Source organism: Myotis myotis, unplaced genomic scaffold (assembly GCF_014108235.1).
Source record: "Myotis myotis isolate mMyoMyo1 unplaced genomic scaffold, mMyoMyo1.p scaffold_m19_p_3, whole genome shotgun sequence".
In the NCBI taxonomy this organism is placed as follows: domain Eukaryota; kingdom Metazoa; phylum Chordata; class Mammalia; order Chiroptera; family Vespertilionidae; genus Myotis; species Myotis myotis.
The window spans coordinates 157,420,233-157,443,210 of NW_023416335.1; the positions used below are offsets into that span (position 1 = coordinate 157,420,233).

The following is a 22,978-nucleotide window of genomic DNA, read 5'->3' on the forward strand; positions in this document are numbered from 1 at the left end:
AGTCAGTGGAGAAGACCAATAAGCTCCAGTTGCTTCAGTTTTGTTTGAGAAACAGGAGATCACAACCCCGCACCCCTTCCCGCCCCCCCCCCCCCCCCCATGCATCTTCACCTCAGGAATGCTTTAACAGATCTTAAAATCTCAGATGACATGGAGGTGTAGTTTACAGCTCGTTACTTTAGAGTGACTTACTTGTCCCACTTTGCCTAGAACGTTCCTAGTTTTAGCACTCAAAATTTCCATGTCCAGAGAACTCAGCTTAGATCCCAGGCAAACCCTAGCTTGTGATGTTTATGCCATTGTTTCTAAGCTTAAGGTTGCCATCTCATTTTAAAGTTGCTTCTCTTGTGAGCACGTAGTAGGCACTCAATAAATGAGTGACCGGGTGGACACACATAAACCCCAGTTGTACGTGGCTGCAGATCCTGGCCTGGAGAACAGGAGACCTGGGTTCTGGTCCCACCTCTGCCAGGTTTGCAGTGGTGTGATCCTGGGAAAGAGGTTTCTCACTCTAGGTCTGTTCATCTGTGTCCTTCATTATAGTAGGGAATCTGTAGTCATTTCTGTCTCTGACACTGATACCGTTCTACCTGTATTCGGGATTACGTTCTTTGTCTCTACCACTCAGCCTTTTCTCTCTCTTCCTTGCCTTCCACCCGCGCCCCCCCCCCCCCCCCATATACTAGTATATATAGTAAATCAATAAATTATGAAAGGGCAGGTTGATAATGGACTGCTGATGGGCCAGGCTTCTGCAAATGCTTCTGCAAAGCAATAATGTTTGGACCTTGAACCAAGCAGCTGTGACTGCAAGTTGGAAAATCAAGTCTGCCTTCAGCTAAGTGTCTGTATTTGTGCATGCCTGGGAGGGAGAATGGTGGGAACCTGCTGTTCAGGATTTTCCCTGGGTGGGTGAGGGGGTACCCTGGAAAGCAGATTTTTATAAGCTGCTTACTGTTGAAGACAGGTTATTTCCAGCTGGGCTAGTGCCCAAGAAACATTATCTCGAGGTCTTATTCAGTATCCTAGCACAGAAGGATTAAAATTAGAAATGCCAGGACTTGGTCTGGAACCTCTGGCTGACTTAGGGTCAGCATTCTGTTTGTGGTTCTGCCACATACTGCCTGTGGAAGGATGGGCACACTGTGTAATCTCTCTGAGCTTCGATCTTTGCCTCTAATTTTCTTTTTTAATGGAATATCTGCACTGCCTACTTCACAGGGCAGTGTAATTCAATATGATGATACAGGTGGGAGTTAATGAAACTGATATCTTTACAAATGTCAGACATTATACTAACTTTAGTTTTTAGATCTGTATCATGGAGTCTGATTCATGAGGGGGAGGGGGTGGAGAGGAATTTGGGTATTTTGTCTTCTTAGTTCTCAAAGTAATGTCATTGACAACCCCTGACTCAGTAATAAGGAAGGGTAGGTTTGAGGGAGGTACTGAGTCTTCTTTAGGAAGATACCCAAGCCTACCTTTCTCCTTGACAGATTCCTGACTTTGGAAAGCTTATCCTTAGCTATAAATTCCACTCGTATTCTCATTTCCAAATTTTTGGGACAATGGCACAAGAACTCTACTTGAGCTGCTCAGCTAAGGCCAGCCAGATACTCTTTCCTACTTTCTTGTGACTTTCTTGTGACTACTGTTTCCCTTCTGGGCTTCAGGCCTGTGAAGGGTTAAGCGAACCACACCCTCAGCGGGAACAGCCTCGGACTTTGTGCTGAGCAGCCGTCTCTGGCTTCTGGCTTGACCTACACAAGGAGCCCCGGCTGGAGGAGGCAGCACAGACAAGGTCAGAACGGGTGGACACTGGCAAGAGGAGGGCAGCTTCTTTCCTGGCCTCTCAACACCATGGACAGCTCCTGTTAAAGGCACCTCTCCACCTTTGTGGTGGGCATCCTATGCCCCCTTCCTGTTGAATCGGGCTTTCATCCACCGTCCTCCAAGGAACAGTGAAGCTACAGCCTCGTTCCAGTGTTGGGTGAGTCTAGCCTTGACCCGTCACTGCTCCTCTTTTGCGTATTGTTGTACCCATTTGGGGGTGGCTTCCTTTTCCCCTTCCCTACCTCCAACCAGTCATATTTCCACTTCCCTCAAATCCAAATTTAAAAAAAGATGCCTTCTTCCAGCCCTGCTTCTGCTTCTCACCCTCCCCTGCCAAGTTACTTAACCACTTGTGTTCAAAGTGACAATTGCGGTCTTTTCCTGGAGCTTGGGGAAAGCAGAGTGAAGGAAGAAGGCAGCTGTATCCCCTTCTTGCTCAACCTTTCATTCCTGCTTTCTTCCCCTCCCCCACGCAGGTTCAGCTGTGCAGGAGAGGAGGAGGATATGGCTCCTTGATGCCTGTGGGGAGTGGCATTGACCATTGTACAGATAATTCTGTTCTGTACCAGGCCACCCCACCTAGTCAGTCCCACAGGAAACACTGAGGAGGGCTGGGCTTCCTCCTGAGGGGACACTAACTGTGTGCCTACTGCTGGGACCAAAGGCAGTGGGCCCCGGCTCCCTGTTTCTCTCACTCTGCTCCTCCTCATTCATTTCCTACTAAAAAGCTGGATGTGTCCACCAGGGACAAAGTCTAGGCCAGGTTATAGGAATTCATGTGAAAACTGGAAATAGAAAAATAGGGACAGAAGTGTTGGCACATCCACAGGTCCTGAAAGCTACTAGTTTGTTGGGGGAAACAAAGCTCACTTTGATTTTCTTTGGGGTATTCCAGTCTTCTATGGAGGAACTCCCAACTCCGTCCTCAAACTCTTCACTTCGTCCAGTCCCCATTTAAAAAATGAATCTCACTGTAGCAATGAGAGGGGAGGAGAGACCTTTGGAAGAACCTTTGAAATGGGCGTGTGTGGGTTGGGTGACTGAAATAGGGGCTGTGGGAGGTAGGGAGTTGAGAACTGAGACAGTGGTCAGGGAGTTTAGACCCTAGCAGGGCCTCCGTGCAGGGAGGAGAGAGTTTTTGGTGCCTGGCTGTGGGCAAAGCTTGTCCTCTCTTGCAAGCACAATTGTGCTTCCCCAGGTGCTACCTGTGATGCCTTCCTTACCCTGGTGATCAGAGGCAGGTGGTCCTGTCCCATCTCTGCCCTGTCCCCACCAACCCTGACCCTGGGGCAGAGGATCCCCCACCTCCCCCCACAGTTAACGTGGGCTAGTCTAGAGGCCTCTCCCAGGTCAGGGACTCTCTCTAGGGGCTGGAACTGGGGTGCAGAAGGCTCTCCTCGGCCCTTCTGCCTTCTTCCTCTCAGTTATGGGTCTCTAACGCTGAGCAGATATCAATAAACCATCCCCTGACCCCCAGGACCAGCTCCTCAACATGACTCTCCTGGAAGGTTCCATAGGGGTGGAGGATCTCGTGCTCCTGGAACCCCTGGAGGAAGAGTCTATGCTCAAGAACCTCCAGCTACGCTATGAGAACAAGGAGATTTATGTGAGTGCATGCGGGTGCCCCTGACGGTGGTGGCCAGAGAGTCCACATGCCCCCATTCCTCCCCCCACTCCTTTCCTTCACCTTCTTCCCCGGCTGCAGACCTACATTGGGAACGTGTTGGTTTCCGTGAATCCCTACCAACAGCTGCCCATCTATGGCCCAGAATTCATTGCCAAATACCAGGAATGTACCTTCTATGAGCTGAAGCCCCATATGTGAGTAGAGAGACCAAGGGAAGGTGGTGATGATCCTGATGAGGAGACATCCTAATGTCTTCTCTCTTTTCTCCTGGAGGAGATCTCTAGCTGCCCTCTGGCCCTGGCCCTCTGGAGCCCCCTTCCTAGCCTGTCACTTCCTTAGAATTAGAGGGTGGATGACGTGGAGGCTGGGGATCGAGAGAATGTGGTGTCTTGCACTGACCCCACCTTAGCCATTACCTACTTCCCTCCCCGCCCCCCCCCTAAGCTATGCATTGGCAAACGTGGCGTACCAGTCACTGAAGTTCCGGGACCGAGACCAGTGCATCCTCATCACCGGGGAGAGTGGAGCCGGGAAGACGGGTGAGGCGCCTGCTGGGGAAAGCTGTGGGATCACCTCTGGAACTAATCCTTCATCTCTCCCAGCCAGGTCTAGCCCTGCCCCTGTGCCGCCCATCCCCCACCCCCAAAATTCCCTCTTGGTTTTCCTGACTCTGAAGGCTCAGGTGCTGGGATGAGGGAAGTTACGGAGGGTGGTGTGGAGATCCACGTGAGGGTTTTTCTTGCACAGAGGCTAGTAAGCTGGTGATGTCTTATGTGGCGGCCGTCTGCGGGAAAGGGGAAGAGGTGAACTCTGTGAAGGAGCAACTGCTTCAGTCAAACCCAGTGCTGGAGGGTGAGAATGCCGGGCTCTGCCCTCTGTCCCCCTCACCCGGCCAACCCCAGAGTCACTCAGCCCTAGTCACCTTCCCGTTGTTCCAAAACCACTGTCCTCGTTTAGCCTGAAAAATCTGAAATTGGCACAATGACTAGAAGACCTTCCTCCTTTTCCTTCTTGAGAGTCCCTCTTCTCCCCTCCGCCACCTCATTGCCCCTCTCCTCATCTCCGCAGCTTTTGGCAATGCCAAGACCATCCGCAACAACAACTCCTCTCGATTTGTGAGTGAACGTCTCAGTCTGGGAGGAGAGGGTGTGGAGGCTTGAGAGGGAAGAATGTGCCACAGACCCTTCCTGGACAGGGTGGTGACAAGAGAAGGAAGCAAAGTCTGTCTCCCTCTCTCTCTCTGGTCCCTGAAGGGAAAGTACATGGATATTGAGTTTGACTTCAAGGGATCCCCCCTCGGTGGCGTCATCACAAACTGTACGTGTCTCCCCATTCCGCTTACCGCCTCTCTCCCACCCGCCCCACGGTGTCCCTTTCTGCTAATCTGCTGCTGTGGGTAGAAGGAATATTAGACTTCCCAACCACAAGGGATGTCAGGGATGAGGGCAGAATTAGAGGGAAGCTGAGTACCTCCCAGATCTGCAAAACATTCTTTTCTAATTTTCTGCCAGATCTGCTTGAGAAATCCCGCGTGGTGAAGCAGCTCAAAGGAGAAAGGAACTTCCACATCTTCTATCAGCTACTGGCTGGAGCAGATGCACAGCTGCTGAGTATGTGCCTGCCCCGAACATCCCCAGCTGCCATCAGTCCCCTCTGGGCCCCCGCAGCCTCTTCCCTTGAGCCCCTCAGATTCCTCCATCCATATTCCTCATCTGATCTTACCCACCATTGTTGGGAACAAATCCCGTGACCTCTGTGGGGTTTTATTACTAGGAATATGCTCTGTTGCCTCTTCACTGCTTGTATTCCTCTGTCCTGCCGGAGTTCCTCTTTCCCCGAGCTGGCTTCAAAAATGGAACTCGCATTTCCATCTACTGTCCTTTCTTGTCTTCAACTGAAGGGATGTTACTGATAGTTCAGCAGGAAATTCAGCAGGACGTTGAATCTTCACTGAGCTTCCACTGAAGTTGTCCTTGGTCTACATCTGTTTCAGCCAGGACCCTGTCCTTGATTTCCTCTTCTTAGATAGTTCCACCTAGGTTTCATTCATTCATTCATTCATTCATTCATTCATTCATTCATCAGACAGCTCTTGAACACCTACTATGATCGAACACTGTGCTAGGGGTATAGAATTGAGTAAGACATGGATCCTGTCCCTGAAGAACTTAGTCTCATGGGGATGGTAGATGTGTGAACAGATACACTGCACTACAGTGTGGTCAGTGCCAATAGGCCTGTGCAGATGCACATAGGAGCAGAAGGCATAGGGCAAGCTGCCTTGTCCTGAGGAAGAGCCCATCCCAGCTTGAATGTTGTACTGGCATCAATACAGGGTCCAGTGACACTAAAGGCCCTGCTAGTCCACCCTCTAGCTGAGAGCTCTGTGGTATCTGCTCCCTTTGGTTTCGGGTTATTCTGTGCTGGTCTTGTACCTATTTCCTTTTTCCCCCTGGCAGATCTATGGTTCAGGTGCCCCTACAGGTCTCATCTCCCTCCTGGCTTAATAGTCTTGGTTGTGTTCCATTTGTCTGAATCACAGGCACCAATGTCTTGTTCTGGTTCTGTCACTCATTGGTTTAAATTGAGTCCAAGCGGGCCCTCCCCAGTGTCATCACCCCAGGCCTTTCTGACTCATTCTGTGTTCAGATGTTCCACTTTAATACACTTTGGTTTCACAGTTGTGTTTTGGGAGAAGCTGCCATTAAATTCTAGTTTGAGAGATACTCACTGAATCTCAGATCATTTGAATAACAGATCACTGATATCCCTAAAGTTCCATGACTAACCCACTCTTTCCCATCTCTGGTAAATAGCTTTGACCATGCCCTTGATTCATTTATGAAAAAGAAAAAAGTTCCTGCATGCCAGCTAGGTATTCAGATTATGAAGGTGAAAAACATAGTCCCAACACACAAGTTTATTTATGGAAGAGAGAGAAAGAAAACATAACTTAGTCCACGTGATAGGGGTTGGGATAGAGACTCACCACGGGGGAACACAGAGAGCCATTTGACTCAGCCTCACAACATCAGAGAGACCTTCCGGAGAGGGATCAGGGTTGGGGAACATAGTACCTGACGCTCTGTCAGTGCTTAGTGAACAATGAATGCACCAGCAAGGATGAGTGGGAGGTGTGTACTTACCCTTCCTTCCTTACCTTCGTCCTCAGAGTCACTGAGACCAGAGCAGTGTAGAGGATTGGTTTGTTTGTTTTTATTGTTCAGAACCCTGAGGATGGGGAGAAGAGTAAAATGAAGCTTTTCTTTCATAAAATTTGGGAGAAAACCCCAATAATTACAAACACCTAAACCCTGAATACCACTTAAAAGTTTAGTCTATTGCCGAAACCGGTTTGGCTCAGTGGATAGAGCGTCGGCTTGCGGACTGAAAGGTCCCAGGTTCGATTCCGGTCAGGGGCATGTACCTGGGTTGCGGGCATATCCCCAGTGGGAGATGTGCAGGAGGCAGCTGATCGATGTTTCTCGCTCATCGATGTTTCTGACTCTCTATCTCTCTCTCCCTTCCTCTCTTTAAAAAATCAATAAAATATATTTAAAAAAAAAAAGTTTAGTCTATTATAGGAATTAATGATCCCAAAATAAAGGAGGCAAGGGAAGAAACTAAAAAAAAAAAAAAAAAAAGGGCTTCTTTGAGTAATTGAATGAACTCACCTAGGGCTAGGGCTGTGAGGGTCAAGGCTGGAGAGGCTGTGTACTAACCCTGTCCCCACACACTGGCCCTCCCAGCGGCGCTGAAGCTGGAGCGGGATACAGGTGGCTATGCCTATCTGAACCGAGAAGTGTCCAGAGTGGATGGCATGGACGACGCCTCCAACTTCAAGTCTGTGCAGGTGGGTGCCCAGGATGGGGTAGGCTTGTGCTCTTAGGCCATCCCCTGAGCCCAGGCTCTGGCTTTGAGGAGGGAGGCATTGGACTGGCACCACAGTTCAACTTCTGACTTCTGCTTGCTCCCTAAGAGTGCAATGACTGTGATTGGGTTCTCTGAGGAGGAGATTCGATGGGTGCTAGAGGTGACAGCCCTGGTGCTGAAGCTGGGGAATGTGAAGCTGTCAGACGAATTCCAGGCCAATGGGATACCAGCAAGTGGCATCTCTGATACGAGAGGTCTGCACCCCCTGCTGAAGTCCCACCCAGCTTCCCGAATCTCCTGCTGTTCTTCCACCATCTCTAGTATCACTAACTTCACTCTGATTTAGTCCTACCCAGCCTGCTCCTGAGTTCTTCCCTAAACATACTCATTGAGGCACATTGGAATGAGGTTTTGAAGTTTGGTAGACATAGGTTCTGAGACCTTTCCGAGTCTCGCCTATTTCAGGAGATTCTCATATTAAAGTAGATAATGCATGAAAAGTTCCCAGATCTCCCCTTCCTCCTCCTCCCCAGACCTTCTTCAAGGCCATGTTCTGAACTGGCTGCCAGGGATGCTCCACCAGTCTCCCAGCAGCTTCACTTATCTGCTTCCTCCCTCCCCTGGGAGAAAGCCCTCTCTCAGGCCATGTTGTATCTCCTCATCACCCCAGGTGTTCGGGAGATTGGGGAATTGATGGGTTTGGATTCAAAGGAACTAGAGAGAGCTTTGTGCTCAAGGACCATGGCAACTGCTAAAGAAAAGGTGGTCACTGCACTGAACATTGTTCAGGTAAGGGGCCTATGGGAGGGGCTGATTCTGAGCCTGTTCTGTGGCTGCCACACTGACCAGCTTGGCCTTGCCCTGTAGGCTCAGTATGCCCGGGATGCTCTGGCTAAGAACATCTACAGCCGTCTCTTCAACTGGATAGTGAATCGAATCAATGAGAGTATCAAGGTGAGAGATCGCCCTCAACACTGTCCTGCCCTGGTCACCAGCCCGATACCTTGGGTTCTGGGATGGACAGAGTCAGGACAATGAGGAAAAGTGTACAGTGTCTTCCAGTAGTGTGTGATTGTGGAAACGTCACTGTTTTTTTGACTATCTGGATAGACTGCTTTCCAGTGTGTGACCTTTCAATTTCACAAAGATTCTGAGCCTCAGTTTCCTGATTTGGAAAATGGGACCTTAATGCCTTCCTGCTTCACAGCTTTAGTGAGGATGAGATAAAATTGTGTACATGGTTACCATAGCCAACAGTTTGACTCCTAGGTATATATCCAAGCAAACTGAAAAGAGATATATATGAATGTTCATAGAGGCATTATTCTTAATAACCAAAAAGTGGAAACAACCCAAATGTCCATCAACTGATGAATGAATAAATAAATACAATGTGGTATATTTATACAATGGGATATTATTTGGCCATGAAAAGGAATAACATACTGGTACATATTCAACAGAGATGGACCTTGAAAATATGTTGAGTGAAAGAAGCCAGACATAAAACGCCACATTTTGAATGACTCCATTTATATGAAATGCCCAGAATAGGCAAACCCATAGACATGGGAAGTAAATCAGTGGTTATCAGGGACTGGGGGTGGGAGGGAGGACTGGTAATGGGTTATGGGTACAAGATTTCTTTTGGGGGATGATGAATGCTCTGGACTTAGGTAGTGGCGATGGTTGTACACTTTCTGAATATATGTTAAAAGCCCACCAACTTGTATACCTTTAAAGGGTAAATTCTCTGGTATGTGAATTAAATAAAAATAGAACTATTATTTAAAGATTATGTACATGAAAGTGCCATCAATTTAGAAGCTATTACTGCAGGGTAGTGGGGTAAAATGGGATTTGACTCTAGGTTTGGTAAATGCTTAGCTCTTTTGAAATTTGATATTGTAAATCAGTAAAATGGGAATAATCACTCATTTTAGGTTTATGATATGATTAATGAAATAAGAATATAGATTTTTAAATAAAATGCTCAACAAATTAAAAGATAGTTATTTTCCTGAGAGGATTTCAATGTCTTTCTACCTCACACCATGGGAGCACTGTCCTGGTATCTATTTGCATCTTCCCTTTCCACCCTCTTTGCTTGTCCTCCAGCATATCGAAGAGAAAGGAGAATAAAATCACAATTCCTGTCAGGCTTGGTCAAGCTCACCCGAGCTCTGTTTGCCCCTTGCTCCAATCACCTCCATCATCACATCCACTGTAGAAGGGCCTGTCCTCAGACTTATCTTTTCCTCCTCTTCAGGTGGGCACTGGGGAGAAGAAGAAGGTAATGGGGGTCCTGGATATCTATGGCTTTGAAATATTAGAGGTAAGACAACTTCGCCCAACCACAGAACCCGGGGATGTGAGAGAGGGAGGTCGGGTTGCGAGGAAGGAAGTATCTTGGGCTGAGCTGGTCTCTCTAATCTGTGTGCCTTCCCTTAGGACAATAGCTTTGAGCAGTTTGTGATCAACTACTGCAATGAGAAGCTACAGCAGGTGTTCATAGAGCTAACACTGAAAGAGGAGCAAGAGGAATATACGAGAGAGGTAAACTAAGCCTTCTCCCCACCTCCTCTCTCTTAAATGACTTCTAGGCACGTGCCAGATTTCTCTTTCTCCTTGATCACAATTTCCTCTCAATTGTTCCCTTGTGGGAACACAGAGGACAAAATTTTCAAGTGATCAAATAGATAATATATTTCTGTGCTTTAAAATTCAAAAAGCTTTCCCCTGCACAGCTGAACATTCCAGCATTACCAAGAAGCCCTAATTTTCTGCTCCCCATCCCCCCCAGTTCCCCATACTCCAGGCCAGGCCAGGAAGGGGGGTGGCTTGATAGAAGGGTGTATGTGTTGGGGGGCGGGGGGGAGTCATGACAAGAGTGAAGTGACAGCTGTGCTTGGCCTATGGCATACCGTGAGCCACATTTAGAAGGGACGTTTCCCCTGGGCTTGGCACCCAACCACATCCACTTTCTGTGCTCTTCTCTGACTCCCCAGAATCCTTTGTCTCCTCCAGGCTCTGATGTTGCCTTCCCCTCTTGTAGCAGGCTGACCCCAGACTTTCTCACCAGAAGTGCCCGTGGCTCAGGATTTCCACACTCCTGCCCCTGTTCAGCGGGTCTCTAGGGCTAGGTGTCAGACAGCCTCCGACTGAGCTAATTCCCTCCAAAGTGTGAATGCCCAGTCTCACTCATCAAAATCCTCCCAGGGATGCTCCCTGTGAGCTCTCAGGAATCTGTTGTGGCAGAACTTCAGGCACTGTGATAACAATGTACGGAGAAGCTTTTAAAAGTATTTGGATGTTTTTATTTAAAATTTTTTAAATTTTTATTTATTGAGTTTTAGAGAAAGGGAGAGGGAGAAGGGGGGGGGGTAGCTAAAGGAAGGGGGATGGGGGAGGGAGAGATCAATTTGTTGTTCCACTTATTTATGCATTCGTTGGTTGATTCTTGTATGTTCCCTGACCGGGGATTGAACCTGCAACCTGGAGGTATCGGGACAAGGCTCTAACCAACTGAGCTATCAGGCCAGGGCTTTAAATTTTCAAGTGATCAAATAGATAATATATTTCTGTGCTTTAAAATTCAAAAAGCTTAAAAGGTGTATAAAGAAAGGCCTCTCTCCCACCCTGTCGCCAGCCTCCTTGATTTCCTTCTCGTCTATAGGCACCTGAAGTGGGCCTCCTTCCAGAGGTCTTTGATGTGTAATCACATCAAAGTTTATTCACGCAGCAGTGAATACACCCTCTTCTGCACCTTGCTTTCATCAGTTAACAAGAGATCTTTCTGTATCAGTATATTAAAGATGCTTTTTTAAAGCTACATAGGATTATAAGAATATCATAATTCATTTAATCAGTCAGGGAAGACATTTTTGGAATGAAGTGGGAGGGCAACTTAATTCCACTCTGCATTCCCTGACCACCTGTGAGGGAGGAGGGAGAGAGAAGCTTGCTCCCCAGTCACACCTGGGAATGGCCTGGCCTGCTACATCTGCCCTGGGGTGGGATCAGGAGCTATCCTGCCTGCAGGCCTGATGCCCAGCAAATCCCTAAAGCACAGAAAGATTGTCTTTGGGTTTCCTGCTTCTGTACCATTCTTGCTCTTCTTTTTAAGTATACAGCCCAGCTGGTGTGGCTTAGTAGTTTAGAGTCTACCCATGAACCAGGAGGTTATGGTTCGATTCCTAGTCAGGGCTCATGCCCAGGTTTTGGGCTCGATCCCCAGTAGAGGGCATGCAGGAGGCAGCCGATCAATGATTCTCTCTCATCATTGATGTTTCTACCTCTCTTTCCCTCTCCCTTCCTCTCTCTGAAATCAATAAAAAACATATTAAAAAATTATACAGTCCCAAAGTATCATGTGGATCCATGGTCAGCTGTGGCCCTGGATCAGCGTCCCCTGTGGACATGTTAGAGTGCAGATTCCCAGGCCCTGTCCCAGACCCGTGGAATCAGAAACCGGGGGGGCAGGGGCAGCAAATCTGCTTTAATAAGCTGTCCAGGTAGCGTCGATGCACACTGAGGACAGAATCACTGATGTAGGTCTTTGAAGATGTATCCAATTAGCTTTGTTGCTTGATGATAAACTCACATACGTGCTTTGGTTCTGTAGTTTGTTGCCAGAGTGGTGTGGCCCTTTGCTCTTCCATATACTCAAGGATCCCCACCCCCAGAGTTGGGTAATCTGTACCCAGTCTTCACCCAGCGGCTTGCACTTCCCTCTCTACCCTACAGCACCTAGAGGGCTCTCTACATGGACTCCCCCTCACGGCTGTTCTGGGTCTTCCCATGTGTCTCTGTACCCACCCCACAAATTCTCCACGAGTCTTGGAGGAAAGGGGACGCAGATAGAAACCACACCAGGGACCCCTCTGAACTGTAGGGCTTTCTGAGGGTCCTTTGTGGGGTAGGTGAAAGGCAGCCGGGGTCTGGTGGGGTCTTTGGAGACTTGTCTTGGACCTGCTCCCTGTAATTTTTTCCATCTCCCCTTGCTAGGGCATACCGTGGAAAAAGGTGGACTACTTTGATAATGGCATTATCTGTAACCTTATTGAGCATGTGAGTTATCCTTCTCTTATCTTCGGGACCTTCCCCTGGATACCATCCCCCTCCCCTCACTCCACTTGGCAAGGGTGGTAAAAAGGGCAAAGGGTGAGTGGACAGAGGATCTGGATATCCTAGAGGACCAGGTCTAGGTTGGGCTGATTTGTTCCCCTGGCCAGAATCAGCGAGGTATCCTGGCCATGCTGGACGAGGAGTGCCTGCGGCCCGGAGTGGTTAGTGACTCCACTTTCCTAGCAAAGCTGAACCAGCTCTTCTCCAAGCATAGTCACTACGAGAGCAAAGTCACCCAGAACGCCCAGCGCCAGTATGACCACACCATGGGTCTCAGCTGCTTCCGCATCTGCCACTATGCGGGCAAGGTGATATGGCGGGGCTGGAGGTCAAGGCTAGGGCCTGCGCACAGGCTGCAGGCAACAGGGAAGGAATTGGGAGGATCTGAAACTGGGAGGGTCAAGTGCTGGGACGGGGTCATGGGCTCTCCAGACCAATAGATGTCCTTCTACAGGTGACATATAACGTGAACAGCTTCATTGACAAGAATAACGACCTACTCTTCCGGGACTTGTCCCAGGCCATGTGGAAGGCCAAGCACCCACTCCTTCGGTCCTTGTTCCCTGAGGGTGATCCTAAGCAGGCATCTCTCAAACGCCCCCCAACTGCTGGGGCCCAGTTTAAGAGTTCTGTGGCCATACTCATGAAGAACCTGTATTCCAAGAACCCCAACTACATCAGGTGACGTACTGGGCACCTAGGGAAACATGCTACATACATCCGCATGCTGCAGAGCACGTCGGGGTGGGAGGAGGTGTCTCTGGAATAAGAGTTTCAGAGGCCCTTTCCTCAGGGAAAACAGGGCCCGATGAGCTGTGAGAGCCCTGTAGCAGGGAGAGCATTAGATTTGGGTGGGGACTGTACTAGTGAGTGAAACTGGCAAGGCCAGTGTGACCACTTCCTCGGAAATATTTCACCTAAGGGGAATGTATGCAGAATTGGCGTGTAGAGACCAGGATGGGTCGCACTGGCAAAGGTGAAGTTCCTGAAGCCTGGACTTTGCTCTACCTCCCACCAGGTGTATAAAGCCCAATGAGCATCAGCAGCGAGGTCAGTTCTCCCGGGAGCTGGTGGCAACCCAGGCTCGGTACCTGGGACTGCTAGAGAATGTGCGTGTGCGCCGGGCGGGCTACGCCTTCCGCCAAGGGTACAGGCCCTTCCTGGAAAGGTACCGATTGCTGAGCCGGAGCACGTGGCCTCGCTGGAATGGGGGAGACCGGTAAGACTCAGTGGGGAGTGGAGAAGGACAGTGCAGGGGCACACGGTGGGAGAAGAGACAATGAAGTCTTCTTGTTCAAGCCCTGAACTCTTCTCCCAGGGTGGAAGGGGCTGGGGGGAAAGTGGAGAGGTCCCTCCCCTGGGTTGCCCCCTGGTAGCTTTTCCCTTTCGCTCTCGTAGGGAGGGGGTGGAGAAGATCCTGGGGGAGCTGAGCGCCTGCACCTCAGAGGAAGTGACCTTTGGGAAGACAAAGATCTTCATTAAAAGCCCCAAGACTGTGAGTTGGAGAGGGCACCTGTATTCGTGGGGGTGGCTGGGTGGGGAAGGGAGCTTCTATAACCTGGAATGGATAGTGGATGAGGAGGTCTCCTCTCTGCGGGGCTGTTCCTTGGGTTCCCACCCTGACTGAGAGCCCTGGAGTCAGGTGTGCTTGCAGGGCCCCCTCTGAGTGCCTCCACTTGAGGCAGGACTCCTTGTGGGTCTGGGTAATGTGTCTGAGTTTCCAAATCCTAGCGTAGTAGCAGCTACAGAGTTAGAGTTCAGTAGAAGTTGTTAACAAGAGTTAATACATAAGTGAATGAACTCAGAGGACCAAGGAATGATCAAATAAAACACTGGCTGGGAAGCCCCTGGTGCTGTGGGGTGCAGGAAGGGAGAGCGCTGTTCCCCGAGGCCAGCTTCTCGCTTCCCCTTTCACCACTCCACAGCTTTTCTACCTGGAGGAGCAGAGACGCCTTAGAATCCAGCAGCTGGCCACACTCATACAGAAGATCTACCGAGGCTGGCGCTGCCGCACCCACTACCAGCAGATGCGCAAGAGTCAGATCCTCATTTCCTCTTGGTTTCGGGGCACCATGGTACCAGTAACCCCCAAAGTCCCATCCCCTCACTCTGCTAGGAGAGTGGGAAATGGGAGAGGTGGTTCCGGAGGTGGGCCTTTTCTAACAGGCCCATTGTTTCCTACAGCAAAAGAAGCGCTATGGGAAGATGAAGGCGTCAGCCTTGTTGATCCAGGCTTTTGTGAGAGGGTGGAAGGTAATGGGAAAGGGAAGAGGGTTCCCTCTCCACATGTGGTTCCTTTTGAATTGTCCCGGTTGCTGGGGGGACGGAGGAGCAGGAAGCATGTCCTACTTGAACCTCGGCCACACCTCTGTGCGATGGCGTGTCTGTGTCTGGGAATTTCTGGGCCTGCTCCGTGTGTGTCTGGGAGTGTGGCTGCATGCTGGGGGATTCGTACATATGTGTGGCTCTGCCTTCTGCTTTGAGTGTCCCCCTCATTGCCAACTTGTGTAACTACTCTCTCCAGCTGTAGTCTCAGCTCTCTATTTTACTCTTGTTCTTGGTGCGGTTGAAAGAGTAGAACCTCTTCTAGGTTTTGCTCTGTGTTCTAGGTTTAACTATCTTGATTCTGGCTCCTTTCTTGTATGTCTCTATCAGGCGCGCAAGGATTATCGAAAATACTTCCGGTCAGGGGCTGCTCTCACCTTGTCAAGTTTCATCTACAAGAGCCTAGTAAGTGGCGGGTGTGGAGGGTGGAGCGGGCGGTTTGAGGACGGAGGGATCTGAGTTAGTGAAGTCCTCATCTAAACCCGGCACTCCTGAGGTGCTATTTAGCAGATGCCTGATAATATACAGGTGAGAGAAGAGGTGGAAGAAGAAGAAAGAAAGAAATAATAAAAGAACGAGAAAAAAAGAAGAAAAAAAAAGAAAGAATGAAAGATGGAAGAGGGGCAAGTCATGAGATAAGAGCAAAGCCAGATTACAAGTCTCAGGAATGCCGTTATGCAGTAAGAGAGCAGACACGGTGGAGCCAGCTGAGGAGAGAGGAGGCTGAGGAGGCCAGGAAAATGGAGCTTCCCTGAAGAGGGGGAGGAGGACAGGACGAATGTTCAGGGAGGCAACGGAGAGCCTCAGAACCCCCATTCCTCCAAAAATCAAATCAGTGATCTAGGAAGTTCTGCCGTTCCTGGCAGTTCCAGTGTCCCACAGCACTCTGCCTCAGACCTCTGCTCTTCCCCCTGCCCTCTGGCCTTCCCCAAGGTCTCCCGGGCAGTGCTGCTCCCTCCCTGTCTGGTTTCCCTCTGACTTGTCTCAACAGCACCACTGCTTTCTACCCCTTCTCTGTCCCTGTTTACCTCTCGCTAGAAACTGCCCATAGGCTGAATGTCCAGGCCTGGTCCTGGCTTCTTCCTGCCCACTCTGACCTGAGTCCTCCAGAATTAAGATCCTTCCTGAGGCTTAATTTCAGACTCAACTGCTATAGTTTCAGAGGAGATAGAAAGGAAAATATAATTTTCAAAATAAGAAAATGTATTAAATTTTTTAAAAATCTTAAGTCAGGCCCTAGCTGGTTTGGCTCAGTGGATAGAGCGTTGGCCTGCCGACTGAAGGGTCCCGGGTTTGATTCTGGTCAAGGGCACAGCCCCGGGTTGCTGCTGGCTTAATCCCCAGTAGGGGTCCTGCAGCAGGCAGCCAGTCGATGGTTCTCTCTCATCATTGATGTTTCTATCTCTCTCCCTTTCCCTTCCTCTCTGAAATCAATAAAAATATATTTAAAAAGCCCTAGCCAGATTGGCTCAATGGATAGAGTGTCTACCTGGGGATTGAAGGGTCCCAGGTTCAATTCCCATCAAGGGCACATGCCCGGTTGTGGGCTCGATCCCCAGTGGGAGGCGTGCAGGAGGCAGCCAGTCTATGATTCTCTCTCATCATTGCTGTTTCTATCTCTCTCTCCCTTCCTCTCTGAAATCAATAAAAATATATTTTAAAAAATATTAAGTCAGATTATGTCACTCTTCCCCTTTAAACGCTCTAGTGGTGTTCTATTTCACTCCAAATGAAGGCCCGTGTCCTCACTACAGCCAACAAGGCCCGTCAGGATCTGTCCTTGACCAACCATCTCTCTGATCTTCTCTCCTTTTACTGAATTTAATTCAGTCACATTGGCTTTCTTTCTGTTTCTGGAATATACTACCACTCATCCTGTCTTGGGCCTGCTTTTTTTGCATCATGGCATACGTAATGAACTGGCATTACATTATATGTGTTTATTTGCTGTGAGAGGCCTCCTTCCCCACCCCCAGTAGAGTGTCACCTCAGGGAGAATAAAGACTTTGCTGTGTTCACTGCTGTGTCTCCATATCTAGAACAGTGCCAGGCACAGAGCAGACACTCAATAAATGTTGAATGGGGGGAAAACTCAAGACCTGGAGACTCACTCCCGAGGACTCACTGTCTAGAGAGATTTCCATGCAAGTAACAGTACAAAAACAGAAGTATAGACAGAGTGCTAGGGGGCTCCAAAGAAAGGAGGGCTCCCCCGGGCCAGGGGACCGGGAGGTTTGAATGGCATCTGAAAGGATGGGTAGAATCTGGGCTGGCAGTGTTGAGCGGAGAGCAGCATGAGCTAAGGCACAGAGCGGTAATGTGTGGGCTGGGCAAAGGGCGCGGCAAGGCGTCCTCTCTGGTTGGTGTGCCGGGGTCATGCTGGGGATCCTGTGACGAAGTGTGCTCTAAGAAAAGTACCCTGAATGCCAAGTTGAGGTGTTGCCTGTCCGGGGCCTGTCTTCTCATCATTGCACTCTCAATTCCCCTCTTCCAATCCAGGCACAGAAATTCCTACTGGGGCTGAAGAACAACTTGCCATCTACCAGTATCTTGGACAAGAAGTGGCCAGCAGCCCCTTATAAGTGCTTCACCACAGCCAATCAGGAGCTGCAGCGGCTCTACCACCAGTGGAAGGTGAGTGGGGCCCAGGCACCTCTCTTCTCATTTGTCTTTTTTATTTTCTCCCTCTGATTTTTCTCTTCTTCCCTCTTCCACTCCTTTTCTCTTAAAAAAAAAAATGTGGCCCAGCCAGTGTGGTTCAGTGGTTGAGCTTCAAACTATGCACCAGGAGGTTACAGTTTGATTCCCAGTCAGGGCACATGCCCGGATTGTGGGCTTGATCCCCAGTAAGGGGTGTGCAGGAAGCAGCCGATCCATGATTCTCTCTCATCATTGATGTTTCTATCTCCCTTTCCTCTCCTCTCTGAAATCAATAAAAATATATATTTTAGCCCTAACCAGTTTGGCTCAGTGGATAGAGCGTTGGCCTGCGGACTGAGGGGTCCCAGGTTCGATTCCAGTCAAGGGCATGTACCTTGGTTGCGGGCACATCCCCAGTAGCGGGTGTGCAGGAGGCAGCTGATGGATGTTTCTCTCTCATCGATGTTTCTAATTCTCTATCCCTCTCCCTTCCTCTCTGTAAAAAAATTAATAAAATATATTAAAAAAAAAATATATATATATATATATGTTTTAAAAATTGTGGTAGCCCTGGCTGGTGTGGCTCAGTTTGTTGAACATCACCCAGTGCACTGAAAAGTCACTGGTTTGATCTTTGGTCAGGGCACATATTCAGGTTGCAGGCTCCATTCCCAGTCAGGGTGCATGTGGGAGGCAGCAGATTGATGTTTCTCTCTCACATCGATGTTTCTCTCTCTCTCTCCCTCCCCCTTCCTCTCTAAAATCAATAAAAACATATTTTTAAAAAATGTGGTAAAATATGCATAACAAAATTTACCATTTTAATCATTTTGAAGTATACAGTTTGGTGGTATTTGAGCACATTTACACTGTTGTGCAGTCATCACCACCATCCATCTCCTTACTATTTTCATCATCCCAACTGAAACTCTGTACTGAGTTAGCAATAACTCCCTGTTTCACCCTCCCCCAGCCTACTCTAGGAATTTGACTAGAGTCATACGATGCTTAATGGGAATATGTTCTGAGAAGTGCATCATTAGGCGATTTTGTTGTGCAGACATCATAGAGTGCACTGACACAAACCTCAGTGGAATAGCCTACTGCATACCTAGGCTATATGGTATAGCCTATTGTTCCCAGGCTACAGTCCGTACAGCATGTTACTGCACAAAACATGAGGTTAAATCAAGCACAGGAGAAAATGATGCAATCAAGAGACGCAGTGAACATGAGATGTATGAGACTGCTGCTGTCGTAATGTGGCATACTGTTTATAGCAAACTTTTAAAAAATACATATTTTTATTGATTTCAGAGAGGAAGGGAGAGGGGGAGAGAGAGAGAAACATCAATGATGAGAGATAATCATGGATTGGCTGCCTCCTGCACACCCCCTACTGGGGATCATGCCTGCAACCCAGGCATGTGCCCTTGACTGGAATCAAACCCGGGACCCTTCAGTCGGCAGGCCAACACTTTATCCACTGAGCCAAACTGGCTAGGCTAGCAAACTTTTTAAATGTAAGTAGAGTGTTCTCTAAAATAGCAATAAAAAGTATAATATAGTAAATACATAAACCAATAACATAGTCATTTATTACCATTATCAAGTTAATGTACATAGTTGTATGTGCTATACTTTTATACAACTGACAGTGCAGTAGGTTTGTTCACACTAGCATCACCACAAACACATGAGTAATACATGTGCTATGATGTTACCATGGCTACATTGTCACAAGGTGATAGGAATTTTTCAGCTCCATTATAATCTTATAGAGGCCTGGTGTATGAAAATCCGTGCACTCAGAGGGGGTCCCTCAGCCTGGCCTGTGCCCTCTCGCAGTCCAGGACACTTCAAGGGATGTCCACCTGCCAGCTTAGGCCTACTCCCCAGGGGATCTGGCCTAAGCTGGCAGTCAGACATACCTCTGGCAGCTCAGGAGCCCTCAAGGGAGGTCTGACTGCGGCTCCCCTAGGGGGAGTGGGCCTAAGCCGCAGTCAGACCTCTGTAGTGCTGCTGTGGAGGCCAGAGAGGCTCCCTCCACCACCACTACGCTTGCAGCCGTTAGCCCAGCTTGTGGCTGAGTGGAGCTCCCCCTGTGGGAGTGCACTGACCACCAGAGGGCCCTCTGGTGGTCAGTGTGTATCATAGCGACCGGTTGTTCTGCTATTAGGGTCAATTTGCATATTACCCTTTTATTGTATAAGATAGGACCACCATGGCACATGCAGTTTGTCATTGACTGAAGTGTCACTATGTGGCATCTGACTGTATTTTAAGTACCTCATATAAATGGACTCATACAATATTTGTCCTTTTGTGTCTGGCTTATTTCACTTGGCACAGTGTTCTATTCAGGACATGCTTATTGAGCACCTTGTCTGGGACTGGGCCTGTACTGGGCATACAGCCCTCAGTGGGTTTATATTTTATTATTTCCACCCCTCCCCAGCATCCCTCAGTCCCCATTGTCCTCCCCAGTGCATCTCCAGCCTCTGCCCTCTCTGAAGTGTCAGTGCCTGTTCTTTTCCCTCTGTCCTCTTCTCCAGTGTCTGCCCCTCTCCTTCCACATCTCAGTGTCCCTCCCTCCCTTCCCAGCCCTGCCCCCTTCCTCCATGATCATAGCTTCTGCTCCAACCCACTCACAGTGCAAGAAGTTCCGGGACCAGCTGTCCCCAAAGCAGGTAGAGGTCCTGAGGGAGAAGCTCTGTGCCAGCGAGCTGTTCAAGGGCAAGAAGGCTGCATACCCCCCGAGGTGAGAGCCTCTCAGACCCTGCAGTCAGTTTCATCAAGCGCAGGTGGACAGAGCAATGGGTCTCAAACTCCAGGGTGCACCCACCTCACCAGGCAAGCTTGGTGACACCCACATGCCACCCCCACCCACTCAGTTTCTGATTCTGCAGGTCAGGGTGGGGGCCTAAGAATTTGCCTTTCTGACAGGTTGCCAGGGGATACGGATGTTGGTCCTGGACCCTGCTCTGAGGATCCCTGAGATAGAGGATGTGGTGGTGGATGGGGGAAGGGGCTCTGGAGGTCTAAGATGGGAATGCAGTGCGGGGAGGTGCAGGGCCCAGGGGTCCGTTCCAAGGGCTTTGTCTCCACTGCATGCTTCTTGTGTGTCTTCAGTGTTCCCGTTCCCTTCCGTGGTGACTACATTGGGCTGCGAGGGAACCCCAAGCTGCAGAAGCTGACGGGCAGGGAGGAAGGGCCCGTTCTGATGGCAGAGACTGTGAGGAAGGTCAATCGTAGCAACGGCAAGGTGAAGGCCGCGCCCGGAATGCCGCCCCACAGCTGGAAGGGTGGGGGCTGCCCCCATCTCCCTCACCCTTTCCCGTTCTGTCCCTAGACTTCCTCTCGAATTCTACTCCTGACCAAGGGGCATGTGATTCTCACAGACTCCAAGAAGACCCAGGCCAAAACTGTCATTGGGCTGGAAAGTGTGGCCGGGGTGTCAGTCACCAGCTTCCAGGATGGGCTTTTTTGCTTGCATCTGAGTGAGGTATCAGCTGGGTGGGGCAGGGAGTGGGTCTGACAGGGCTGGGGTGGGCTGGAGGTGATGGGCCCCCACCTCTTCCTCTGGGCCTTCGATGTCTCCTGAGGAGAAAAAGTGAATCCCTTCCCTGCTGTTTTTTCCTTCCTAAGATATCATCAGTGGGATCCAAGGGGGACTTCCTGTTGGTCAGCGAGCATGTGGTGGAACTGCTGACCAAAATGTACCGAGCTGTGCTGGACACCACGCAGAGGCAGCTTCCAATCACCGTGGCTGAGCAGTAAGGCCCTGAGCTGGGCTGAGGGGCAGATTGGCAGATGGCGAAGCTGTTGGTCATTGTGACCGGGAAAGTCATAGGGTCAGAAAGTGAAGCAGCTGTGTCAGGGCAGGGCGTGGAGGAGCTTCTTAGTCTCCCCACCCAAGTTCTCTGGAGTCCTGAGTTTTCTGACCTGGGCTCGGGGGAGGGGTTGTATTTGTCTCAAGAAGGGAAGGGGGAACCATCATAAAAATATGGGCCTAGAGGATGAGGGCACTAGCCTTGCCTTTTGTCTCTTCCCCCTCCAGGTTCTCAGTGAAGTTCAAGGAGAGCAATGTGACTGTCAAGGTCACCCAGGGGTCGGGGGGTAATGGGAATGGCAAGCTCAGCTGCAAGAAGAAGGGGAGTCATGGCCTGGAAGTGACTGTATAGTGAGGAGGTGGCAGGTTCTCCCTCCTGGACCAGCCCCACCCACCCACCTTTGTGGGAGGAGCTCATCTTCAACCCTCTGGTCAGGGGTGGTGCTCGGAGCCTGAAGAACCCTTGGAGAGGACCTTTCTTCTCCCAGACCATCCCAGTCCTTTCTCCAAACTTTCTCCCATCCTCAGCCTCTTTGCCCACTAATAAAACAAGTGACTTCGCAAAGCGTGGGTGAGTTGCTGTTCCCATCTTCTCACTGGCGTGTACTGAGATCCCCCCTCCCATGCCCCTCCCCTTCCTCAAGCTCCTTGGAGCAGCTAATGCAGATAATAAGAATGGAAAAGAAGGGAATTGTCTCTGGGTCCTTGACCGGCTGAGCTCTGGGTGTCTGGGTGGGGAGGCTGGAGAGCCTGGGGGAGGGAGGGGCGGGTGAGGTCCCAGGTGGCCAGTGGCCGATTCATTAAGAATGTCCCTGGTGGGAAGACGTGAGGATCCCTGTCTTGGCGAAAACTGGGATCCTTTGGAGATTCAGGCCCCAGAATGGAGGGCTCGTATGAGCTGGGGAACGCAGGGCCCCCGTACCCAGGAGCTCCAGACCCCTCCATCCCCAAGCTCAGCGCTGGCTCATCACACCTGCCCCACCTGGGCACCCCCTTCCTCTCCAAACACCAGAAATGCCAGGCTGCTGCCAACAGTTGTCTTGCTAATCAGTGTCCGCAGCTGGGGCCTCAGCTGGTGGCATTTGACAGGGAGGCTCCCCACCCCATTCCCCCGTCCTTCTGACTGACCCTTTCCTCGTGTCTTCCTTTATTTCCCCTGTGTCACCATCATTGTTTCTCAGTTTCCAACTGTCTCGCACCATCGTCTTGTCCCCGTTTCTGTGGGCTCTGACTAATACCAATATGTAATTTTTTGTAGAATGCTGTAAATACCCCCTGTCCCTTCCTATGCATTTCCTCCTACTGTCTGGTCTCAGCCTCTCCCACCCCAGTGTCTGCCTTTAGGGAAGAAGCAGCTCCTGTATTTGCAGTAAAATTTAGATCTGTGCGCTGCGAGTACAAACGGCTGCCTTTGTTTCTGCCCCCGATGTCTCTCCTTCCTTCCACAGCCTCTACCTTTCCTGCCTCTTCCCTGCTCCACCACTGAGCTCACTGCCCCTTGAAGCCGGGGTCTCCCTCCTCCCCACTTCCCTCCACCTGCAGGCAGCTCAGGGTCCCAGGCAATCATGCTTCGGGGGACCCGATTAACTTCTCTTCTTGCCTCCAGGTTAATCTTGCTCTTGGAGCACAAGCCACGTGTTCTGGCACCGCCTGCACTGAGCTGAGATAGGACCCAGGGTGAGGGGCTGTGTCCTGAGCGGGGGTATCTCTGGCCAGTCTTC

The 22,978-nt window shown here is 50.0% G+C and overlaps 1 protein-coding gene across 1 annotated transcript; it reads left to right on the plus strand.

Moving 5' to 3' along the window:
* Positions 1-3,315: 3,315 nt before the first annotated feature.
* Positions 3,316-21,792, plus strand: MYO1A (myosin IA). Its single transcript, XM_036301843.1, has 27 exons — positions 3,316-3,439; positions 3,539-3,654; positions 3,905-3,999; positions 4,208-4,312; positions 4,529-4,575; positions 4,714-4,777; positions 4,972-5,070; positions 7,210-7,313; positions 7,440-7,587; positions 8,004-8,122; positions 8,201-8,287; positions 9,603-9,668; positions 9,785-9,889; positions 12,341-12,403; positions 12,568-12,768; positions 12,915-13,141; positions 13,479-13,679; positions 13,859-13,955; positions 14,386-14,535; positions 14,645-14,713; positions 15,116-15,190; positions 17,285-17,419; positions 20,080-20,186; positions 20,558-20,690; positions 20,778-20,930; positions 21,074-21,201; positions 21,486-21,792. The coding sequence occupies exons 1-27, from the start codon at positions 3,326-3,328 to the stop codon at positions 21,607-21,609; spliced, it is 3,132 nt and encodes a 1,043-aa protein (XP_036157736.1). The 5' UTR covers positions 3,316-3,325; the 3' UTR covers positions 21,610-21,792.
* Positions 21,793-22,978: the final 1,186 nt, after the last annotated feature.